At 39.5% G+C, this 24,341-nt stretch overlaps 1 protein-coding gene across 1 annotated transcript in view; it reads left to right on the top strand.

Annotated features, from left to right (window-relative positions):
• RP1 (RP1 axonemal microtubule associated) overlaps nt 1-24,341 on the top strand; it is a 284,132-nt gene that overhangs the window by 104,531 nt on the left and 155,260 nt on the right. The window contains 3 exon segments of the mRNA XM_039256605.1: nt 8,501-8,604; nt 10,349-10,525; nt 13,544-13,756. Of these exon segments, the coding sequence (XP_039112536.1) occupies nt 8,501-8,604; nt 10,349-10,525; nt 13,544-13,756 (494 nt within the window).

Raw genomic sequence — 24,341 nt, 5'->3', positions numbered from 1 at the left:
TATCAACAACAGCCAAATTATGGAAAGAGCCCAAACATTCATCAACTGATGAAGAAAGAAGATGTGGTATTATATACAAAGGAATACTATTGGGCAATGAAAAAGAACGAAATCTTGCCATTTGCAACAATGTGGATGGAACTGAAGGGTATTATACTAAGTGAAATAAGTCAGAGAAAGACATATATCATGTTTTCAGTCATGTGTGAAATTTAAGAAACTTAGGACCATAGGGGAAGGGAAGGAGAAATAAGTTATACACAGAGAAGGAGGGAAACCATAAGAGACACTTAAATAGAGAGGAGAAACTGAGCATTGATGGGAATGGGGGTTGAGGGTCGGTGGGAAAGATGGGTGATGGGCATTGAGGAGGGCACTTGTTGGGATGAGCACTGGGTGTTGCATGTAAGTGATGAATCATTGGAATCTACTCCTGAAGCCAAGACTACACTGTGGGTTAGCTAACTTAACAATAAATCATTTAAAAAAATGTCTACAGGCAGGAGCTGATCTATAGGAGTTGCCAATTTTCAACCCCTGCCCCAATAAAATATTTTTTATTGTAAAAAAAGGTCTATCACTGGATCATATAGTAATTCTAGTTTTAATATTTTGAGGAAACTCCATAGTGTTTGCCACAGTGGCTGCATCAGTTTACCTTCCCACCAACGGTACGTCAAGGTTGTCTTTCCTCCACTTCTTGCAGGCATTTGTTCTCTCTTGTCCTTCTGATAATAGTCATCCTAATTTAGTGTAGAGTGGTATCTCATTGTGGTTCTGATTTACATTTCCCTGATCATTGATGTTGAGTACCTTTTTGTGTACTATTGGCCGTTTGTATGTGTTCTTTGGAAAAATATCTGTTCCAATGTTCTTTTTTTTCTTTCATAGTTTATTGTCAGGTTGGATTCCATATAACACCCAGTGCTCATCCCAGCGCATACCCTCCTCCATGCCCATCACCCCCCTTCCCCTCTCCTTCACCCCCATCAGCTCTCAGTTTCTTCTCAGCATTCAAGAGTCTCTCATGGTTTGCCTCCCACCCTCTCCCCAACTATTTTTCCCCTTCTCCTCCCCCATGGTCCTCCATTTAGTTTCTCCTAATCCTCCTATAAGTGGAAGCATATGGTATCTGTCTTTCTCTCTCTGATTTATTTCGCTCAGCATAACACCCTCAAGTTCCATCCATGTAGCTACACATGACCAGATTTCATTCTTTCTCATTGCCATGTAGTATTCCATCGTATAGATAAACTACATCTTCTTGATCCATTGGTCCATTGATGGACACTTAGGCTCTTTCCATGATTTGGCTATTGTTGAAAGTGCTACTATGAACATTGGGGTACATGTGCTCCTATGCATCAGCACTCCTGTATACCATGGAAAAATTTGTAACATTGCTATTGCTGGGTCATAGGGGAGTTCTACTGCTAATTTTTTGAGGAAATTCCACACTGTTTTCCAGAGGGGCTGCATCAGTTTACATTCTCACCAACAGTGTAGGAAGGTACCCGTTTCTCCACATCCTCGCCAGCATCTATAGTCTCCTGATTTGTTCATTTTAGCCACTCTGCCCGGCGTGAGGGGTATCATGCCGGTTTTGATTTGTGTTTCCCTGTTGAGGAGGGATGCTGAGCATCGTTTCATGTGTCTGTTGGCCATCTGGATGTCCTCTTTGGAGAAGTGTCTGTTCATGTCTTCTGCCCATTTCTTCACTGGATTATTTGTTTTTTGGGTGTGGAGTTTGGTGAGTTCCTTATAGATTTTGGATACTAGCCCTTTATCCGATATGTCACTTGCAACTATCTTTTCCCATTCCGTTGGTTGCCTATTAGTTTTATGGATTGTTTCCCTTGCCATGAAGAAGCTTTTTATCTTGATGAGGTCCAAATAGCTCATTTTTGCTCTTGATTCCCTTGCCTTTGGGTATGTGTCAGGTAAGAAGTTGCTGCGGTTGAGGTCAAGGAGGTTGTTTCCTGCTTTCTCCTCTAGGGTTCTGATAGTTTCCTGTCTCACATTCAGGTCCTTTATCCATTTTTTTTTTTAGTTTATTTTTGTGTATGGTGTGAGACAGTGATCCAGTTTCATTCTTCTGCATGTTGCTGTCCAGTTCTCCCAGCACCATTTGTTAAAGAGGCTGTCTTTTTTTAAAAAAAAAAAAAGTTTATTGTAAAGTTGGTTTCCATATAACACTCAGTGCTCATCCTCACAAGTGCCCTCCTCCATGCCCATCACCCCCTTCCCCTCCCCCACCCCCATCAGCTCTCAGTTTGTTCTCGGCATTCAAGAGTCTCTCATGGTTTGCTTCCCTCAAAGAGGCTGTCTTTTTTCCGTTGGATACTCTTTCCCACTTTGTCAAAGATTACTTGGCCATACATTTGTGGGTCCAATTCTGAGTTCTCTGTTCTGTCCCATTGGTCTGTGTGTCTTTTTGTGCCAATACCATACTGTCTTGATGATTATTAAAGCTTTGTAGTAGAGGCTAAAGCCTGGGATGGTAATGCCTCCTGTTTTGGCTTTCTTCTTCAATATTACTTTGGCTATTCGGGGTCTTTTGTGGTTCCATACAAATTTTAGGATAGTTTGTTCTAGTTTTGAGAAGAATGCTGGTGCAATCTTGATTGGGATTGCATTGATGTGTAGTTTGCTTTGGGTAGTAATGACATTTTAACACTATTTATTCTTCCGACCCATGAGCATGGAATGTTTTTCCATTTCTTTGTGTCTTCTTCAATTTCCTTCATAAGTTTTCTATAGTTTTCATCATACGGATGTCTTATATCTTCGGTTAGGTTTATTCCTAGGTATTTTATGGGTTTTTGTGCAGTTGTGAATGGGATCAGTTTTATGATTTCTCTTTCTGTTGCTTCATTGTTGGTGTATAAAAATGCAGCCGATTTCTGTACATTGATTTTGTACCCTGTAATGTTGCTGAATTCATGGATCAGTTCTAGTAGGCTTCTGGTGGAGTCTGTCGGGTTTTCTATGTAGAGTATCATGTCATCTGCGAAAAGTGAGAGTTTGACTTCTTCTTTGCCAATTCTGTTGCCTTTTATTTCCTTTTTTTGGTCTGATTGCTGATGCTAGGACCTCCAGCACTATGTTAAACAACAGTGGTGAGAGTGGACATCCCTGTCGTGTTGCTGATCTCAGGGGGAAAGCTCTCAGATTTCTCCATTGAGGATGATGTTAGCTGAGGGCTTCTCATAGATGGCTTTTATGATGTTTAAGTAGGTTCCTTCTATCCCGACTTTCTTAAGGGTGTTTATTAAGATGGGATGCTGTATTTTATTAAATGCTTTTTCTGGATCTATCGACAGGATCATATAGTTTTTATCTTTTCTTTTGTTAATGTGATGTATCACATTGATTGGTTTGCGAATATTGAACCAGCCATGTAACCCAGGAATGAATCCCATTCGATCATGGTGGGTAATTTTCCTATGTGTTGTTGAATCTGATTTTCAAGTTTCTTGTTGAGGATTTTTGCATCCATATTCATCAAGGATATTGGCCTGTAGTTCTCTTTTTATGCTGGGTCTCTGTCTGGCTTGGGAATCAGAGTGATGCTGGCTTCATAAAATGAGTCTGGAAGTTTTCCTTTGATTTCTATTTTTTTGGAATAGCTTGAGAAGAATGGATATTGACTCTAATTTAAATGTCTGGTAGAATTCCCCAGGGAAGCCATCTGGCCCAGGGCTCTTATTTGTTGGGAGATTTTTGATAACTGGTTCAATTTCTTCACTAGTTATGGGTCTGTTCAGATTTTCTATCTCTTCCCATGTGAATTTTGGTAGTGAGTGTGTATTTAGGAATTTGTGCATTTCTTCTAAGTTGTCCAATTTGTTGGCATATAATTTTTCATAGTATTCCCTGACAATTGCTTGTATTTCTGAGGGGTTGGTTGTAACAAATCCATTTTCATTCATGATTTTGTCTATTTGGGTGCTCTCTCTTTTCTTTTTGAGAACCTTGGCTAGAGATTTGTCAATTTTGTTTATTTTTTCAAAAAACCAACTCTTGGTTTCATTGATCTTTTCAACTATTTTTTGGATTCTATATTGTTTATTTCTGTCCTAATTTTTATTGCTTTTATTTTTCTGCTGGTTTTGGGGTGCTCTTGTTGCTCTTCTTCTAGTGCTTTTAAGTGTGCTGTTAGATTTTGTATATGTGCTTTTTCTAGTGTCTTGAAATATGCCTGGAGTGCAATGTACTTTCCTCTTAGGACTGCCTTTGCCGCATCCCAAAAAGTTTGGATAGTTGTATTTTCATTTTCACTTGTTTCCATATATTTTTAAATTTCTTCTCTAATCACCTGATTGGCCCATTCATTCTTCAGTAGGGTGTTTTTTAATCTCCATGCTTTTGGAAGTTTTCCAGAGTTTTTCCTGTGATTGATTTCAAGTTTTGTAGCATTGTGATCTGAAAATGTGCATGGTATATGGTCTTGATTCTTTTACATTTTTTGAGGCCTGCTTTATGACCCAGTATGTGATCTATCTTGGAGAGTGTGCCATGTGCACTTGAGAAGAAAGTGAATTCCATAGTCTCAGGATGTAGAGTTCTAAATATATCTGTCAGATCCATCTATCCAATGTGTCATTCAAGTTCATTGTTTCTTTAGAGATTTTTCTGTCTAGTTGATCTTTCCATTGCTGTAAGTGGAGTTGTAAAGTCCTCTGCTATTAGCACATTGTTATCCATAAGATTTTTTCTCTTTGTGATTAATTGTTTTATGTATTTGGGTACTCCCGTATTCGGTGCATAGACATTTATAATTGTTAGCTCTTCCTGATGGATAGACCCTGTAATTATTATATAATGCCCTTCTTCATCCCTTGTTACTGCCTTCACTTTAAAGTCCAGTTTGTTTGAGGGGCGCCTGGGTGGCTTAGTCGGTTAAGCATCCGACTTTCGCTTAGGTCATGATCCCGTGGTTTGTGGGTTCGAGCCCCGCGTCGGGCTCTGTGCTGACTGCCAGCTCAGAGCCTGGAGCCTTTCAATCTGTGACTCCCTCTCTCTCTGACCCTCCCCTGCTCATGCTGTCTCTCTCTCTCCTAGAAATAAATAAAACATTAAAAAAAACAATTTTTAAAAAAAAATAAAAAAAAAATAAAGTCCAGTTTGTTTGATATGAGTATGGCTACTCCAGCTTTCTTTTGACTTCAGGTAGCATGACTGATATTTCTCAGTTCCCTTACTTTCAATCGGAAGGTGTCCTCAGGTCTAAAATGAGTTTCTTGTAGACAGCAAATAGGTGTTTTTTTTTTTTTTTTTTTTTAATCCATTCTACTACCCTGTGTCTTTTGATTGGAGCATTTAGTCCATTTATATTCAGTGTTATTACTGAAAAATATGGGTTCAGAATCATTGTGTTCTCTGTAGGATTCATGCTTGTGGTGGTGTTTCTGGTAACTTGTGTTCCTTGCAACATTTCCCTCATAGAGTACCCTTTAGGATTTCTTGTAGGGCTGGTTTAGTGATGATGAATTCTTTCCATTTTTGTTTATTTGGAAAGACTTTTATCTCTCCTCCTATTCTAAATGACAGGCTTGCTGGATAGAGGATGCTTGGTTGCATATTTTTTCTGAAGATTTCCTGCCATTCCTTCCTGGCCTGCCATGTTTCAGTAGATAGGTCTGTAACTATTCTGATAGGTCTGCCTTTGTGTGTTAGGGCCCTTTTCTCCCTAGCTGCTTTAAGAATCTCTTTGTCCTTATATTTTGCCAGTTTCACTATGATATGTCATGCAGAAGATCGATTCAAGTTATGTCTGAGGGGAGTTTTCTGTGCCTCTTGGATTTCAGTGTCTATTTCCTTCCTCAGATTGGGGAAGTTCTCAGCTATAATTTGTTAAAGTACTCCTTCAGTGCCTTTCCCTCTCTCTTCCTCTTCTGGAATTCCTATCAGATGGAAATTGTTCCATTTGATTGTATCGGTCAGCTCTGGAACTCTCCTTTCGTGTTCCTGGATCAGTTTATCTCTTTTTCTCAGCTTCCTCTTTTTCTGTAATTGTGTCTTCTAATTCACCTATTCTCTCTGCCTCTTCAATCCGTGCGTTGGATGCCTTCATTTTATTATGCACCTCATTTATAGCAGTTTTTAATTCATCACAACTATTTTTAAGCTCCATAGTCTTTGTAGCAATAGCTTCTGTGATGCCTTCCATGCGTCTTTCAAACCCAGTGATTAATTTTATGACTGTTGTTCTAAATTCTTGTTCAGTTATGTTGCTTATATCTGTTTTAAGCAGCTCTTTAGGTGTCATTTCTTCCTGGAATTTCTTTAGAGGAGAGTTCTTCTGTCTTGTCATTTTGGCTAGCTTTGTGTCTCTTGTTAGTTTTAAAAGCTTGTTATGTACTCTGCACCTGTGAGTACTGCTATATTAAGGAAGGCTCATTGATTGTCTAGTGCCTGTCTGTTCAGGAAGTGTTCTTTAAATGTTATTTCTTGTTCTCTCTTGTTGTTTGATTGTTTTATTTTCCTACTTGTAGTGGTATTTGGGACTCTCTACCATGTGTACATTGGCTTGTTTCTTGAGGTAGCCCTGGAAGAGAAAACAGACAGACGAACACACAAGGAACAAAAGCACGCAAACACACTGACAAATCCAACAAATGAGCAAACTGAAAGGGAAAAAGAAAAAGAAAATAAGGAAAAGAAGAAGAAAAAAAGAAAGGAAGGAATAAAAAAACCTCAAAAGTCAAAGGACAGTCTAAAAACCAGAATTCCCAGCTACAAATAGAGAGCAGGGTGTATGCAGTGCTGATGGAAGAGCATACACACAGAACTGTCAGGGCAGTGAGAAAGTGAAATTGGACAATGACCAGGCTGGGAGTCTAAGAGGCTTAATTCAGAGAGAGAAAGAGGAGAATATGGTATGAGGCAAGAAGAAAGAAAGGAGGATAGTGTTACTCAGAGAAACTATGTAGTCTGATTACTCCAGAGAGAGAGAGAGAAAGGTAGTGGTGGAGGTGTAAAATATACATCTAGAGAATGGATTAAATGTGACTGTTTAAGCAAAGCAATGACCAGAGTGCCCAGTCCATCAGAGAGGAGGGATATGAATGAGACAAGGGGAATATATATCTGAATAGAAATAATTAATCTAGAATTAATCATGGTAATGCATCCATATTGATCTTGCCCTGGGCTCTGGTAAAAAAAAAAAAAAAAAAAAAGCAGCTCTCTAGTGGGGATGGGTGTAGTTTGGAGTAGGCAGGTCTTAGCCTCCACTGTGGTCCCTTTGGCCACTTCCTGAGGTCCCACCTTGGTGGTTGTGGGGAGCAAAATGGCGGCGTCCCAGTCCCCTCTAGAACCAAGCGCCGCAAATCGCTCCCTTGGGTCTGATCTCCCTGTGCCATGGGTGCAGCCAAGCTGGGCCGTGTTCTCTGTCCCAACCCCCACCTCGTTTCCAGGTCCCAGTCCGTGTGCTTTACTGATACTGCCTGAAACACAGTCCCGCAGGTTGGCTGCTTCCCTGCCATCGGGATGGATCCTGGAGAGCAGCGGTGCGGCCTCGGTACCGCTTCCCGGATGCTGGGGCTTGAGCTGGAAGGGCAGTGGAGCGGTTTCTCCTGGCGCAGCCTGGGTCCAGGGGCACCCAGTTCAAAGTCAGCACCCCAGCTAGAACTAAGAACAGTCTCCGACCGAGCCAAGGTTATTCTCTTCTCCAGGGATAGTTCTCTGAGCAGTTTCAGTTGCTCTTTCTTTTCCCCTCATCTCACCTTGGCTCTCCACAAGGGGGGCTCCTCCCCTCCCTCCATGTCTCTGGTCCCAGCCGGCTTTTATCTTCCCCAGTTAACACTCATCCACTTATGAGGTTGCCTTCCCAGTGTACTCTGTCTCTGTCTCTTCCCAAATTCCTGTGGCTCAGTGTCCTGTGGCTTCAGGCCTTCTCTGAGAGATGGGTATGAGCGAAATGCATGGAGCTCCCTACTCCTCTGCCATCTTCACATTGGGCTCTGTACTGGGTGTGAAGCCTACCTAAAAAAAACAGTATATCAAAAACTGAAAACAACCAAATATTTGATGCCATAATCTTAATCATCGTAATTGTACAAACCAGTCACTGATGCTCAAATAATATGTATTTATAAAGCATTATCATATTATAATGTGTTAATTTATTTTACCTCAAGTCCCTGAGATTTATCGAATGGAAGTGTGTTTTGTTTTGTCTTTTTCTTTTTTGCACCGGGATAATTTATCTTTCTGGAATCAGTTCCAACAGGTGTTATTCTTTGGGGTTCTATCAGGGCTTACTGATTAGCATGGAAAGGCATTAGGGATTTTCTACGGAAATTCTACCAAATTACCAAGCAACTTGCAGATAATCAAAGTTGTCTGTCTTTGATTCTGTCTTTGACTAATTAAAAATATTTAACTGAGAGATATCATAAAATGTATTATTAGGAGGTTTCAGTGTATAATTGAATAAGTAAAAATATTTTAAAAGCATGAATTACTACTTGCTAATACCTAAAATGTGTTCCAGGTCTCTTTGATGTTATTTTCAACAAAGGAAATGTATGCATTTTCCAAAGTCGTGAAATCGGGCATCTTTCTCTTGCTGTTGACAACAGCACTGTCACTGGAATGGTGTGTAGTAATTGTGTTTATTTGCTGTATATCAGTAGTGTTGTATCCATATATAATTTATTTTTTATAAGATTGTCAGGTTATATTTCCTTTGGCTTTCAATTCACCTTTTTCATTTTTCTGTTTTGTCTAACTAAATTTTGATATTCTGATGCATGAATAATCCTAATTTCAGCAATTAAAATTTAGACAAGAAAAACTAGACCACTTTTCTGGTAATATCCAAAATATTAATAAACCTCCAAAAGGAGATGATCTGGTTTCTTGAAGACTCCTTCAAGTAGCATATTATTAGGGAAGAAACAATGATAATGTTACCTAAGCATGCTTTGTATTGCTTAGGTTAGGTTTGAAGAGTAGCTTTTAATATACATAGCTGTTTTAAAAAATATGCATGTTATTTACTTTGAAAAACGAGACAGCATCGCATAACTGCCATGCACTGTTGTCAGATGTTTGCTATGTGTTATAACACTTAATCTTTATATCTGACCTATGCGAGAAGAGGAGCCTGACCTGTGGAAGAATTAAGTGAGTTGCCCAAGGTCACATAAGTAGTAAATGTCAAAGCAGGAATTGAACACCGGCTTTCTGATTCTAGCACTCGTGCTATAGCGTCTTCGTATAACGTTATATAATATTGCATGATTTTTGACTCATAGCATGTTATTTAACTTAAGGGAAAATAATAATTACTGAAAAAATTTATATAATTTGTAGGCCTGAAATTCAGGCTAAATGATAATCAATCAAATTTTCTTTACAAAGTCTTTTCTTCTCTGCTCTGGACTTAGCAGGTCATCCTGTGTTGTGCTTTGTAGCACATTCTGCTCAGCTAGCACAGGTCCTGGTCATCGCAAGTGCTTATAAATATGAATGTAGTGGGTATGGACTCTACTTAATTAGATCAAGAGTTTGAGAAATGCCCTATTACTTTATTTTTCTAAAATCAAATAAATTTACTTCTGAACCCCTAACTTGTTAGGTTGGTGAGAGCTTCCATGTTAGTTATTAGGGGACTCATCTTGTTACACACAAGATGGTTCCTGGAATGGGGTCTCAGAATATCTGGTAACAACCCTTTTGGCTTCAGTCCACACCAGTCATCGCTGCTGTACTCATCAGACATCAGATGGCTTCTTGAAGGGGAAGAGCCCTGTTGCCTACCTGCCATACTTACACAAGAACACTTTGCTGAGTTCATGGGCCCAGCCATTCAAGGGACACCAATGTGTCCTTCCTTTTCAGGCCCAAATACCTCCCCAAGGTACTGAGGGGAAATAGGGTAAAATCTCAAATAGTATCTTGAGCCAGGAATGTTTCCCTGTAGCATAACCTCCGTGATTTGTTTAGTTTTTTTGGAAACAAAACCTAATAATGCTTGTCGGTTAGTTTCAGCTTTTGGTCCAAAACAATCTTGAGTTAGGAAGACACAAATGAAGAAATGAAAAATAAACCATAGAATACAATAACTTATTAAATTGTCCTGCTGCTGAATTTTTTTTTGTTGTTACCTGATACTCTGCCATGACTTCTGAGAAATCAAAAGATAGTTCTTGGAACAAGACACTGGAAATTAGGGTGGAAAATCAAAACAATTAACTTGCAAAAGCATGTGATAGATCCTATGAGGAGTCTATGCAGTGCAGTAGACCTGTACATACATAAAATGTGCAAACACTTCCCATTTAATTATTTTCTATCGCTAATTCAGAGTTTGCTTATTTGTTTGTTTGTTTTTTAGGCTAGTGGCGGAGGCTGCACTGAGCTGCGAGTGCTTCATCAGCCCAGCCGCTGTGTGCTTCTCGAGTCAGTACGGGTTCCTGGTCACGCAGTTGTTTTTGATCGTCATGGCAAAATAGCTGCCGAGTCATCAGCAGGTTATGCGGACCTTTCAAAAGAATTTGTGGTTTTTGTCAAGGTAAAATGGTGGAAAGTCATTAGAGTTTATATTGCTAAATATCTACTTTATTTTGCTCAATTGAGGAAAACTCTGGAGTCGTAATGGAGTTATCAGATCTCTTTCCCACTAGGTGGCATTGATGCCTGTGGCCATTCTATTTACCCAGACTCTGAAAGGCAGTATGGATCATAGCTTTAGCAGCATCAGAACTGATGGGAGTCACATCCTTTATTCAAGTGAATTCGTAGGTTAAAACCATAAGTGTGGGAATTCTTGGTACAGATTTAGAGACTCTGACATTTGGGAATGAAATGTATATATTTAACTTTTCTAACAATTAGAATATTTATACTCTTTGAGTGTTGTATATGTGTCATCATCTTATGCTTCTTTCTTTATAGTATGTGCTTCTGAATATATCTTTAAAATATTATTGTTATCATAGTAATACAATTACTACCATTTTGACTATTTTGTCAAGCACTTTACTGAGAGCTTTACCACGTACAAAGTTATATTTAATCATCCTAAACGCACTGACAGATATTATCTGTTTTTAAAACAGAAGAAAAGATTTTCAGGGAAGTTAAAATCTGACTAAGATAGCATAACTAGTGGGTAATGGTGGATCATGATTCAAATTAATGTAAATTTGTCTTCAAAACTTTTTATATTTATTATATAATAAACATTTCATTACAATATTATGTTTTCCCCAAAACAATGTGATTTTTATACCCAAACATAAGGTATATGTATATGTTTGTTTGTTTATGTATCAATCTCTCTCTCTCATTGGATTTTTAATTTTTTTAAGTTTATTTATTTATTTTTGAGAGAGAGAGAGAGAGGGAACAGGGAAGGGACAGAGAGAGAGAGAGGGAGAGAGAGAGACATGCAGCGTCGCAGTGTCAGCGCAGAGCCTAATGTGGGGGCTCAAACCCACGAATGGTAAGATCATGACCTGTCTGAAGCCAAGAGGTGGGCACTTAACTGACTGAGCCACCCACACAACCCCGGAAGTTTAATCTTAATCTCTTCATTTTACCACCTCTACATATGTTACTGCAAAATATACTTTGACATATGTCTTTAGCCACAAATTTTGTTATTTCCTTACTTTAAATGATTTGAAACTGAATTTAAGGGTAGGATATGAAGTCTTTAAGACTATGGGAACATACTGCCAACTTTCTTTCCAGAAATGTACTAATTTTAAATCCTGTGAACATTAAACCACTGTGAAGTTAGAGGGGACAGCTCATATGACTTCCCTCACTTCTGACACAGACTTCAGAATTCCCAGGTCCTTGAGACCACTATCAAGTTTTGATAATTTAATAAAACAACTCAGAGCTCAGTGGAAGTTGTCATACTCATGGTATGGTTTTATTACAGAGAAAGGATACAGATTAAATTCATCTAAGGGAAGAGACACATAGAAAGTACCAAATGGTCACTTCTAGTTGTCCTCTCCCTGAGAGCCAGGACAGCATTTGTTTCTCAGCATTGATACATGACAGTATGCATGGGGTATTGCCCCCCAGGAAGCTCACCTGAGCCATGGTGTGCAGTCTTTATTGGGGTTCAGTAATTTAAGAAGGGGGCTGGCTGATCTCCGTCTCCAGCCTCACAGGAGGTCAGCTTACACCTTGTGACTCAGAACTGCCACCCTAAATCATATTTTTACTATATGGTGGCTCAAGGCCGTCAAGCAAACAAAAACTCCTATCAAGCATAATAATCAAAGGCTTAGAAATTTTCTTTCAGAATTCAAAGGCAAAAGCCAGACCTCTGTGGGTAAAGTTAATTTCTTTTTCTTTTTTAATTGAAATGTAACTAACATAGTGTTACATTAGTTTCAGCCGTGCAATATAATGATTCAGCAATTCTATACATTTCTCATTGCTCATCAGAGAAAGTATACTCTTAATTCCCTTTATCTATTTCACCCATTCTCCCATCCCCCATCCATCTAGCAACCACTGGCTTGTTCTCTGTATTTAAGAGTCTGATTTTTGGTTTGTTTCATTTTTTCCTTAATTGCTTTATTACCTAATTCCTTTAGCAGTGTAGGAGAGGATCCATTTTGTTGACCTTGGTGTTGAATATGGTCTTTAAAAAAAACTTTTGACAATTTTCAGAGTAATAAACTGGTGTGAATTGCCTTTTTAAATGTTTATTTGTCATTTGTATTTTGGCCTCTGTGACTTATGTATTTTTGTATTTTATCTATTTTTCTACAGTGTTAACATATTCTAATAAACTTTCAAGATTTTTTAACATCTTCTTAAGTTATTGGTTACCTGGGATTTACTTAAAAATACTTTAGTTGTATTTGATATCTCTTTTTATTCATTCATTCCTACATATATACATTGACCCAGTATTCATATGGTGCATCCTATAATTCAGGTACACTTGTAGTACACTGTTTTTATTCTTCTTTGTATTAATACTATAATGATTTGTTTATATTGATTATAAATTTCTTTTAAAAAATTTTTTTAACGATTATTTATTTTTGAGACAGAGAGAGACAGAGCATGAACTGAGGAGGGGCAGAGAGAGAGGGAGACACAGAATCTGAAACAGGCTCCAGGCTCTGAGCTAGCCGTCAGCACACAGCCCGATGCGGAGCTTGAACCCGCGAACTGTGAGATTATGACCTGAGCCGAAGTTGGACGCCTAACCGACTGAACCATCCAGGCACCCTTTGATTATAAATTTCTTAAGAGTGGTGTTTATGTTTTATATTTTTTTTAAATCTCTTTAGCATCTAATACCGACCTTTTATTCTCAATAAATAATAATTGTTGTAAATTATAATGAGTCAGTCAGAGAGCTTCCTTTAATTTTGTATAGTTTTTCATAGTAGTTAAATTATTCCTTATTTTGCTCATTTTTAGGCAACAAGTTTCTGGTAAGATTCTGATCACTACAACTCCTATAAAAGAATGGACTCTATTGCCATCTTCTTTTAGCAAAACGTGAGCTTATTATTTACTGCCTTCTGTTCTGTGTGTCGTTCTGCAGGGTGTGTTCCTTAATAGTGCTGTGGTTCTACTTGCTACGAGCCTCTGCCAAGCCCTGTGTCTCCAGCCTGATGGGAGCTGTACTGGAGTGGGAAGCCAGTCTGAAGAATCCTACTGGAAAGTGCATAAAATCAGCGTTGGTATTTGCATGTTTGAAAGTGTGAAAAATGCAGGGATGTATCTGAGGATTAAGGACGGCCACTGTGATGGAACAGTAAGCACATGCTTGTATTTCTCAGCCAGTGTTTACTATGTTTGCCAATGATACGTATAAGAATGACTCTTTCTGGGTAGTTAGGGTATTTTTAGTTTTAACCCATAAACATTTTAGAAATTGGAGGTAATATATGGTGGCCCTCTTGACTCATTGAAAAGTTGGGAGGGCAGCCACATGCTTTATATGATTAGAGAGGGATTCTAACCTTTTAGATGTTGCTTTTGAAATGCAATGTGCACACACATCACCTGGGAATTGCATTATGAAGCAGGTTCTAATTCAGGTAGTCTGTGGTGGGACCCATGTATCTGTGCTTCTGATAAGCTGTCAGCTGTTGTTGATGATGTTGGTCTGCAAACCATACACTGAGAACCAAGGCTTCAGAAAGTCCCAGCTCAACAGTATTTCCCTACTGCTTCTTTTGGTGCCTGAATTTCCACCAATGAAAACCCGGTATTTTGAGTAAGGAAGTAATTTTAAATTCTAATTATTAGAGGTTCTTCTTTAACGTCTTGACTTAGAAGGGGACATAGAAGGCAACTAACATAATGTTAACCTTTTACATATCCTAATTCTTCTCTGGATTGAGGGTCATGTAAGGATTACACATTTAACTTGACTGCTAATGCTTTGTTCCTCTGTTCTTGTTTGAAACAATTTAGTTTAAACTGTATCTTTTTTTTTTTTTAATATTTTTTTATTTATTTCTAGGAGAGAGAGAGACAGCGTGAGCAGGGGAGGGTCAGAGAGAGAGGGAGACACAGACTCGGAAACAGGCTCCAGGCTCTGAGCTGTCAGTCAGCACAGAGCCCGACGCGGGGCTCGAACCCACGAACCGTGAGATCATGACCTAAGCGAAAGTCGGACGCTTAACCGACTAAGCCACCCAGGTGCCCCTAAACTGTATTTTTAAGATAAACTCAGGGGTGCTTCCTCTCCCTTTTCTCCTTACCAGTATGGCATCAGTTATATGGTAGTGTTTTCATGAGCTTCTGGGGGTGAGAAGGCAGAAGGCTTAGACTATTCATCATTGTCTGGGTCCCTGTCTGCCGCAGACTGGCAAGTCTGTGTCTGGTGAGCTGCACCGATGTTCAGAGTGCGAAGAGAAAAGCACTATTATTTAATTTAAGTTTTAAAATTATTTATTTAAATGAATTAGCATATTTAATTAGCATCCTTGATTGACTCACTAAAACATTGAAATTTCACAGAAGAATCCATGCTCAACAGGGTGTCATGCTACGGCAAACTGGTAAGTGAGCTCATTAAGATGAAATACAGGTAACATTGCTTTTAGGTGCCTGGGTGGCTCAGTTGAGCGTGTGACTCTTGATTTAGCCTTAGGTCATGACCTCATGGTTCGTGGGTTTGAGCTCCATGTTGGGCTCTGTGTTGACAATGCAGAGCCTGCTTGGGATATTCTCTCTCCTCTCTCTGCTCCTCCCCAACTTGTGCATGTGCTCTCTCTCTGTCTCTCTCTCAAAATAAATAAATAAGCTTAAGAAAACAAAGAGGTAACACTACTATGGCCAGATTCACTGAGAGTATGATTTCATCTGATGCTCAGTCATCCTGGAGGAGGGACATCAGGGAGTAACTTTACTTTAACACCACCAGCACCCACAAAGTATACAGGTCTTTGCTTTTGGGGCTCATCCGAGTCTTCACAACCACAAGACAGACCGCGTATCACTGCAGGACACGTGTTTTGGGAGATATGTGTTTGTAAATTGCTAGGGAGAGTTTGTGGCGGCAAAGATGTATGTCACTTTAAAGTAGATGAACCAACATTGGAAATTTGTGTCTTCTCTAGATATCAACCCAGGGGATAGCTCATTTGTCAGCCCCATTCCATGTAGCTGCTGTGTCATAGTCAAGTTGGATGGTGATTTCATGGTTCTTCTCATCCTCCCTCTCCAGCATGTGTGAGCCCGGTGTCTTCCACCTCTTTCCCAGTATGCTGCTTATCTTGTCTCTTCACGTGAGCACATTTCCTCTGCCAGTGTGCAGCAGCAGCTTGAATTTTTCTTCCCCACGCTAAGCACTTACTGTTGTTTACTTCTTTTTCTTCTGGTTTGTGCTGAGTGAGTCGTCTCTGTGTGATTAGGCTAAGGGAATGGAAGGAGTCCTTGGTATTCGATTGAAAGAATTGTGAGCACAGGAAGATGGGCAGAAACTTACAGATTAATATGTATTCTGTCACAGAGAAACTATTGTGGGCGTAATAATTCTCCAGATGAAGAAGCTGAATGTGAGCCTGGTTTATACAGCTTTCCCAGAGTGCAGCAGCTTGTGTCAGAGCCGAGAATCAGTGTATGTCAGGTTACCTCCTGAGCCCCTATTTTTGGAGGATTCATGATACCAAGATGGAGGGCTGGATTGACTCCCATGAGGAGACCAGGGGCCAGATACATAGAGGGGAGGTGATTCCCAACAAAAACATGAAGTTTCCTTCGTCAGCAGTTTTCCTAGAACCCATCTTGTTGACAGCTTAGGTGAGTGATTAAATCTAAAATTGTGTCCTTTCAGCCTGTGCTTTCTTTTCCTTTCCTGATAGACTTCTCAGGATAAAAAGCTAACTTCAGAATTTTCTAGACACTTTAGAACTGAGGCAGGCACTCATGTTTTCAAGTTTCAAACCCAAGTATCGCTTCTTCTTAAAGATATTTCCTAACTTGAAAAAAAACAGAGGCATTTGTCCTGTTTGGTTTTGGACAGAGCCCAAGTGTGGAACCCGGTTAGATCTATTTGCAAAGGTGAAGGAACATAAATGGTTTAATTACATGGAATTTGATATTTAGAACGTTAAAAAAAAGAAATTCAGACCATTATAGAGCATAACACAGAGATTCTCTAGGCCTTTCGAGAATGTTATCTTGATTGCATGTCATTTGACCAGAGGTTTAAGGACATTCCTCTTCTGTCACGTCCCTATGAGACAGCATGTGCCTGTGAAGCAGGAGGTAAATGGAAAGAGACTAGTAAGGGGGAGGAGGTCTGAAAGGAAGAGCAAGGATCAAAGGAGCCTCGGGGGTCCGTGATGGGGATGAGGCATTGCTGGCCATGTTGCTTCTGCTAGGATCTAGTCCCTGCCCCCAGCCCCCCAAATCCCAGCAGTGGGCCATGACCTCCGGAGGCTGTCTCACGCTGGAGCACCAGAGCACCAGGAGAAACTAGGGGCTTAGACCACAGCCATTTCGCACCTAAAATGGAAGCATTTCAGTGTTTAAAGAATGAGCATGGCTGTACCAGTGAGTACCAGTTCAGTATCAAACACTGCTCCCCACCCCCTGCTACCAGCACACAAAGGGTGAGGTGTGTGTGATCCTTGAGGGCTGCAGAGGATATCTTGTTGCTGTTTTTCCTTTTAAACATTGGTAAAAATCTCCAGTTAGGGTAAGATTTTCCTAACCTATGACATACTTATAGATCTGTTACTTTTGTTCACTTGCCTCCTAATATCAAAGCTCATTTTGTAGAAGTCTTTAGCTTCCTGGTATTTCTGTTAGAAATTTCAAGCTTATTCTTGGAAAAATTATTGCATTGGAAAGTTATTGTTAAAAGATTTGAAATTTTAAAGAGACTTTCCACGAAGCCAGGGGCTCCTGAATGCTATGTAAATTCTTGAAAAACGTGCCACTGTTCTTGCCAAAGGTGAATTTCCTGATAATTATAAGAGGATCAGCAAAGAAGACAGAAAGGAGAAAGACTGATATTTTTGAGTGTCTCTTATGTAGCAAAGGCTGGACTAGCTCTGTTATATTTGTAATCACATCCTTTAGCCCCTAAAGTCTTACAGCAAGATGAATAATAAGATAAGAAAATGATAGTATCAGGTCTTACCCCAAACTGATCCATGAACTAATAACTCCTTTTATGTAGTTACTAAAAGATTGACCAGGATTGAAGAGTATCTATTCTAAATTTAACACTTATCCATCAGGCACAGTCTAGATCAATTCTATTCTAGCTTTTCATTGAGATTGGCCCCTTGGCTGTGCTCTCCCCCTACCAACACTGTCAGGGGGCATCAAGGATAGTGAGTTAGTGAGGCTCCTCCTGTGGACCCCACATGTCTACCTGCTTTGTGTATACCAGCCCCATGCAAATACCTGAAGGTTGGAGGATTCTGAGGCTACCACCTGATGGTGTTTACCATTTAAACAACACTGATGTTTTAACTTTACTTTGGGACTTTGGTGGAGAAGAGCCTCCACAGAACTTTCATCATTTGTATTTTACTTTCTGCTGTTTCCATCATAGTGTTTTTTTTATAACTTATTTAGTGACTTATTGATGTGGTTGTCTGACTAAAATTCTTCATGTGAAATTTTGGTAAGTAGGTCTTTTTAGTCAGATTGGATAGCTTTTTTGCTCATAAGATACTATATTAATGCATAAAAATCAGGCGTATTATTTCTCACTTTTACTGTATCTGACCAGAAATCATCAGGCTGGAATGACATTACTCTTGAAAACAGAATGGTAATAATTGTCTTAATTATTCTCCTTTGCATGTATTTAGAGGCTATCGTAAGGCAGGCTTCCAATCTCCAAAGGGGTTTAAGATGAATTCAAAGGTAAATAGTAACACATACTCGTATTGTTATACCCTAAAAACCTAATAGTGCTTCAGTCTTGGTAGCTAGTCAACAAATGTTCATCGTATAAATTGAATTGAATAAGAGCATTAATGTTTCCAATGTATCTACCATTGCATATTTGAAAACATTTCTTCTTTTTCCCCTTTATTTTGGAGAGAAAGAGGGAGTCGGAGAGAGACAGAGAGGGGTAGAGAGAATCTTAAGTAGGTTCCATGCTCAACGCAGAGCCTAACACAAGGCTGGATCCCACAACCCTGGGATCAGGATCTGAGCCCAAATCAAGTCAGTGCTCAACCGAGTGAGGCACCCAGGCACCCCTAAAATCATTTCTTATAGGCAGACATGCTTATTATCAGGTATGATGCTGATCCTGATCCTGTAACAAATGCTTCTGTTACTAGGAAATTTTTATGCTGTAGGAATAAATCACCTGATGCAGTAAATATTCAAGTTAGCAACAAGCATGCAGTTCACTAGGGACATTTGTAATGCTGCTAATTTAAAGAAGAAAACAAGCCTCAGGGGCCCCTGGGCAGCTCAGTCAGTTAAGCGTCCTACCTACCTCAGCTTAGGTCATGATATCACGGTCTGTGAGTTTGGGTCCTGGTCGTCAGGCTCTGTGCCGACAGCTCAGAGCCTGGAGCCTGCTTCGGATTCTGTGTCTCCCTCCCTCTCTGTCTCTTCCCCCACTTTGTCTCTTTCTCTCTCTCAAATATAAATATTACAAAAAGAAAGAAAGAAGAAAACAAGTCTAAAAACATAGGTGGAATTCATCACTAAGAATCAATGTAAAGAAAAAAAGAGACGTAAGAATTGTAGAAAAACAAACTGAACAGGGTACCAAGCAAAGACACATGCACACCTGATACACCCACACTAGCAGGATCCTTGTTCATGGGCAAGCATTTAGTTTGCAGAAAATAGGAAAGATTCTCTCATTGCAAATCTATTTAATTTTGCCTCTTTCCTACACATGTACATAACTAAAAAGTTAAAGATAATTCGTATTTTTTAATCAACTTATTTTTTAAATGTTTTTATTTATTTCTGAGAAAGAGAGAGAGGCAGCGTGAGCAGGGGAGGGCCAGAGAGTGAGGGAGACACAGAATCTGAAGACAGGTTCCAGGCTCTGAGCTGGCTGTCAGCACAGAGCCTGACGTGGGGCTCGATCCCACGAACGGTGAGATCATGAGCCAAAGTTGGACGCTTAACTGACTGAGCCACCCAGGCGCCCCAGCTAATTCGTATTTTTAAGAAGTTGTATAGATGTACAGATGGTGTAGGTATACAGTGCTAGACCAGTGGATTGAAAATTATAAAATTGAGTAAAAGACTTAGTTTTATGTAGATAATAAGAGATCATATGATTTTAGTGAGCCTGTGCCCCTGGAATATTGAACTTCACAAGTGTTTCTCAGTTCTGGGATAAGTAGAGTGGGTGGAAGTTGGGTATTTCCCTTTCCCCAGGTCACTTAGGCTCTGTTAAAACACTAAAAGTTGAGGCTGTAATTAACTGTTTTTTTCCTGTGGGCAGTTCTTGTTAAGAAGAACAGTGCTGTGTGTATTTAAGAATGGTTCATCTTGGGGCGCCTGGGGGGCTCAGTCGGTTAAGCGTCTGACTTCGGCTCAGGTTATGATCTCACAGTTCGTGGGTTCGAGCCCGCATCGGGCTCTGGGCTGACAGCTCAGAGCCTGGAGGCTGTTTCAGATTCTATATCTCCCTCTCTCTCTGACCCTCCCCTGCTCATGCTGTGTCTCTCTGTCTCTGTCTCTGTCTCAGAAATAAATAAAACATGAAAAAAATTTTGAAAAATGGTTCATCTTTCCCTCCCCGATCAGGAGCACAAAGGAACCCTTTGCTATGCACCGTGGGACCCTGGTGGAGATCTTGGAGCTGAAGGCACAAAGCATAGGGGCCTGTCTCCGACTGGAGTTCCTTGGAGTTTAACTCTCAGACTTGTCTCACTGAGGCTCACTTGAGCAATTCATCAGCTATGGTTCAAGTGTCCCGTCTGCGGGCATGGTTTCCTCATGACTTCCTGCTTGTGAGCCTCTGCTCTGGTGAGCGGTGACTCCCTGTCTGTCTCTGTGCTCCTGGAGGCAGCAGTTTACCTGGATCCTTACTGCCCTTGTGGTTCTGAAAGGAGTTGTTCAGTTTTCAGTCTGTTTAGCTTTTTATTTGTTAAGACAGAGAAGTAACTTCTAAGCTTCTCACATGCAGAACTGGAAACTGGGAGTTGAAATCATGTTTTACCTAATAAAAAAATTTTGAAGACTTAAAAAAAAATTTTTTTTTGAAGACTTATTAAAATTGTAAGGTTAGTTATTTTGTTTGAATTTTCCAGAAAGTGGTCTTACATTTTGCTGTTTATTGTAGACCACAGTCTGTTCGTTAGTTTTGGTCTTTACAGCATGAAGGAGATTTAAAGAATATACAGAGGGGTTTGAGGACAGCAACAAAGATTTTCTTCCCCTCAGGAGCAAACAGATTTTAAGACAAGAGAAAATTGTTGCATGAGTTATCCTGGAAAAGAGAAGGCTGATGAGAATCATTAAAATAGTACAGTGTATAGAATGTATATTAATTTCTAGGATAGGGGCACCATAGAGAAGAGATTCTTATTTGCTTTGTTTATTAAAATACCCCAAACTCTTCAACAAGGTTTGACATTTGGTAGATGCTCAACAAATAATGAGTAAGAAGTTAAAATATCACTTGGTAGTATTTTTGTAGGACCTGTTGTCTTGCAAAGAAACCAGATAGAAGGAAAGGCACATTAGATGTTGTTTTAGCTTGCAGTGGTATGAGCATGCATCGATATTCTAACAAGGCTTTGTCCAGTTGGTTTATGTTATTGATATGCAGGAAGACACACAAAATACAACATGACCCTTTTACATCCAGAACCCACATATTTTCTTTTATTTCCCATCTGCATTTCATTAATCAGTTTGTATTTGGGTTAGGGATAAAGCAGAGACTTTTTTTTTTGGTGCTCATTCTAATGAATTTATTTATACATTTATTTATTTATTTATTTATTATATTTAAATCCAAGCTAGTTAACATATAGTGTAGTAATGGTTTCAGGAGTTGAAGTTAGTGATTCATCACTTACATATAACACCCAGTGCTCATCCTAACAAGTGTCCTCCTTAATGCCCATGGTCACCCATTTAGCCCATCCCCCCACCTATTTTCCCTCCCAGCAACCCTCAGTTTGTTCTCTGTATTTAAGAGTCTCTTATGGTTTGCCTCCCTGTCTGTTTTTATCTTATTTTTCCTTCCCTTCTCCTATAGTCATCTGTTTTGTTTGTTAGATCCAACATATGAACGCAGTTATATGGTGTTTGTTTTTCTCTGACTTATTTCGCTTACCATAGTACACTCTAGTTCCCTCTATGTCATTGCAAATGTCAAGATTTCATTCTTTTTGATTGCCAAGTAATATTCCATATACTATATCTTCCTTATCAACTCGTCAGTCACTGGGCATTTGGGCTCTTTCCATAATTTGGCTATTGTTGATAGTTGTCAGAGGCTGGCCCCGGTGGGTTCAGGGGTCCCTGAAGGATGGACGGTGTTGGTGAGGGAGGGATGACAGAGGCCACAAGAATCTTTCTGGTCACCAGGCAGGCGTCTATGCTCTGACTGGGGCTCAACTTTATTTTATAATTAAGTGTTTGGGGGACGGCACAGAAGTGGCATTTGCCTTAGACAGTGATTTCTGATGGCAAATTCCTTTGATACGTAAGAATTTCTCAGAACATAGATTTGTAGAAGACTCATGCATAACCTTTATCAATAGTGATTGGGGTAGGGGATTTAAATGCTTATCCTATGGGGAAGGAAGGTATCTTTAGCATACAAGACAATGTTTTTAGCATACAAAGGGTGAAGTTAGTTCTTTGTGGACAGGGGTCAATAGCTTGTTTAAGACGAAGTATTAAGAAAAACAGGTCTTTCAGGAAACGCCTTTGGTCCCATAATCACTAAAGAAGAAGTTCCTCAATAGGTTCCTTCACAGGGTGCAATCAGCATATTCAAGGCCAGAATAAGTCACTCACAAATACCTTGGGGGGCTGGTACTCCTAGCAGAAACAATTGGGTGGGGGTGGATATCTGTCCTTAACTCTAAATTAGGCCCTTTGTCTCAGGGGTAGACTCAATTGTAACTCTTGTGTTCTTAGCCCCCTTTATTACATAAGTCTTGGATCTGCAAGGCCAATAGGAAGAGCCTTTTGACAATAATCGACAGTGCATTCATCTAAAATCTCATTTGAAAAGGCAAAAATATGCTTTTCTTTATGAGCAATCTGTGTGGGGAATATTGGTCTGATCTGGAATATTGTGAGTCCTGGTCAATACCAGCAGCCTCATTGCCGACATGAGCCAGTAGTAGCAGAAGGAGATACCAGTTTTCATTTCTCATGGCAGGAGCTTTGCAAACGCTGCCATTTCCTTGCTGTGACTGTCATCCAGCGAGGCCGGTGCGGCTCCCAGCAGATAGTGTTGCTATAGACATTGGGGTCTTTGTGCCCCTTTGAATTAGCATTTTTCTATCTTTTGAATAAATACCTAGTAGTGCAATTGCTGGGTCATCGGGTAGTTCTATTTTTAATTTTTTAATTTTTTGAGGAACCTCCATACTGTTTTCCAAAGTGGCTACACCAGTTTGCATTCTCACCAACTGTGCTTGCCCTTTCTCCACATCCTCATCAGTGTCTGTTGTTTCCTGAGGTGTTAATGTTAGCCATTCTGACTGGTATCAGGTGGTATCTCAGTGTGGTTTTGATTTGTATTTCCCTGATGATGAGTGAAGTTGAGCATCTTTTCATGTGTCTAAACAGAGATATTTATCTATCTATCTATCATCTATCTATCTATTTATTGAGAGAGAGAGAGAGACAGGGAGAGACAGAGAGACAGAGAGAAGCAGAGCTCACCTGAAGTGGAGCTCGTGTTTTAACTGAAAGTGGAGCTTGTGTTCACCCATAGTGGGGATTGAGCTCACCAGAAATGTGGCTCAAACTCATGAACCATGAGATCATGACCTGAGCCAAAGTCAGATGCTGAAGACTGAGCCTCTCCTAAAACAGAGAATGTTATTTTTTAAATTTTTTAATACAATTTATTGTCAAATTGACTAACCTACAATGTGTATAGTGTGTTCTTGCTAAAACAGAGATTTTAAATTAAAGAAGAAAAGAGGGAATAAAGGGAATGCTGAAGGTTTATTGTTTTGAAATTTAGTTGCATTAAATTTTATTTTAGTTATATTAAATTTTATTTTCATTCTTTTCACTAATTGTACTTACTGGAGAGTTAAAAAACGGATATCATTCCTCAGGTGTTTACAGCCTTTTGGAGGGAACAAATATGTGCAGGTAGTGATCTAGGTTACACTAGAAAATTAGTAATCTAATTCAAGTTATAGTTTAAATGCTTATATGAGATCCCAGGAGAAGCAGATTGATTCGAGCAGTGTAGGTGAGTCAGAAGAAATTTCCTATATAGGAGAGGAAAAATATCTTTCTCTAATGTCTTTCTAAGTTCTCACCTGAGGCCCTTCTGACAAAGACACACCAATGAGAAAAGCATACATATTTGTTTAATAGAAGTCATACATGACACAGAGGTCTCTTTAAGGAAATGAAAACTGGAAGGAGTAGTTAAACAGGATGTTTTAATGCTAGTTTTAATGAAAAGTGGAGAGTTGTAGAAAAAAATGGGATAGGACCAAATAGGGTGTACACTAAGTATAGTGAACTTGGGGAAACAGCAAGACCTATTCATTTTTCTCAGCATCTCTCTGTCTTTGGAGATAAGCATGCTCCTTGCCTCCTGGTATAGGAAGACACTTCTCACATCAGAATCTTATGACCTACTTCAGGGGAAGGTCAGAAAACCCTTCCTGCCCCAGCCATTTTACGGATTCTTTCAGCTTGAAATTTCTTTTTTTTTTTTTTAATGTTTT

Source organism: Hyaena hyaena, unplaced genomic scaffold (genome assembly GCF_003009895.1).
Source record: "Hyaena hyaena isolate Hyena2069 unplaced genomic scaffold, ASM300989v1 scaffold_578, whole genome shotgun sequence".
Lineage (NCBI taxonomy): Eukaryota > Metazoa > Chordata > Mammalia > Carnivora > Hyaenidae > Hyaena > Hyaena hyaena.
This window is presented reverse-complemented; position numbering and strand designations above follow the sequence as displayed.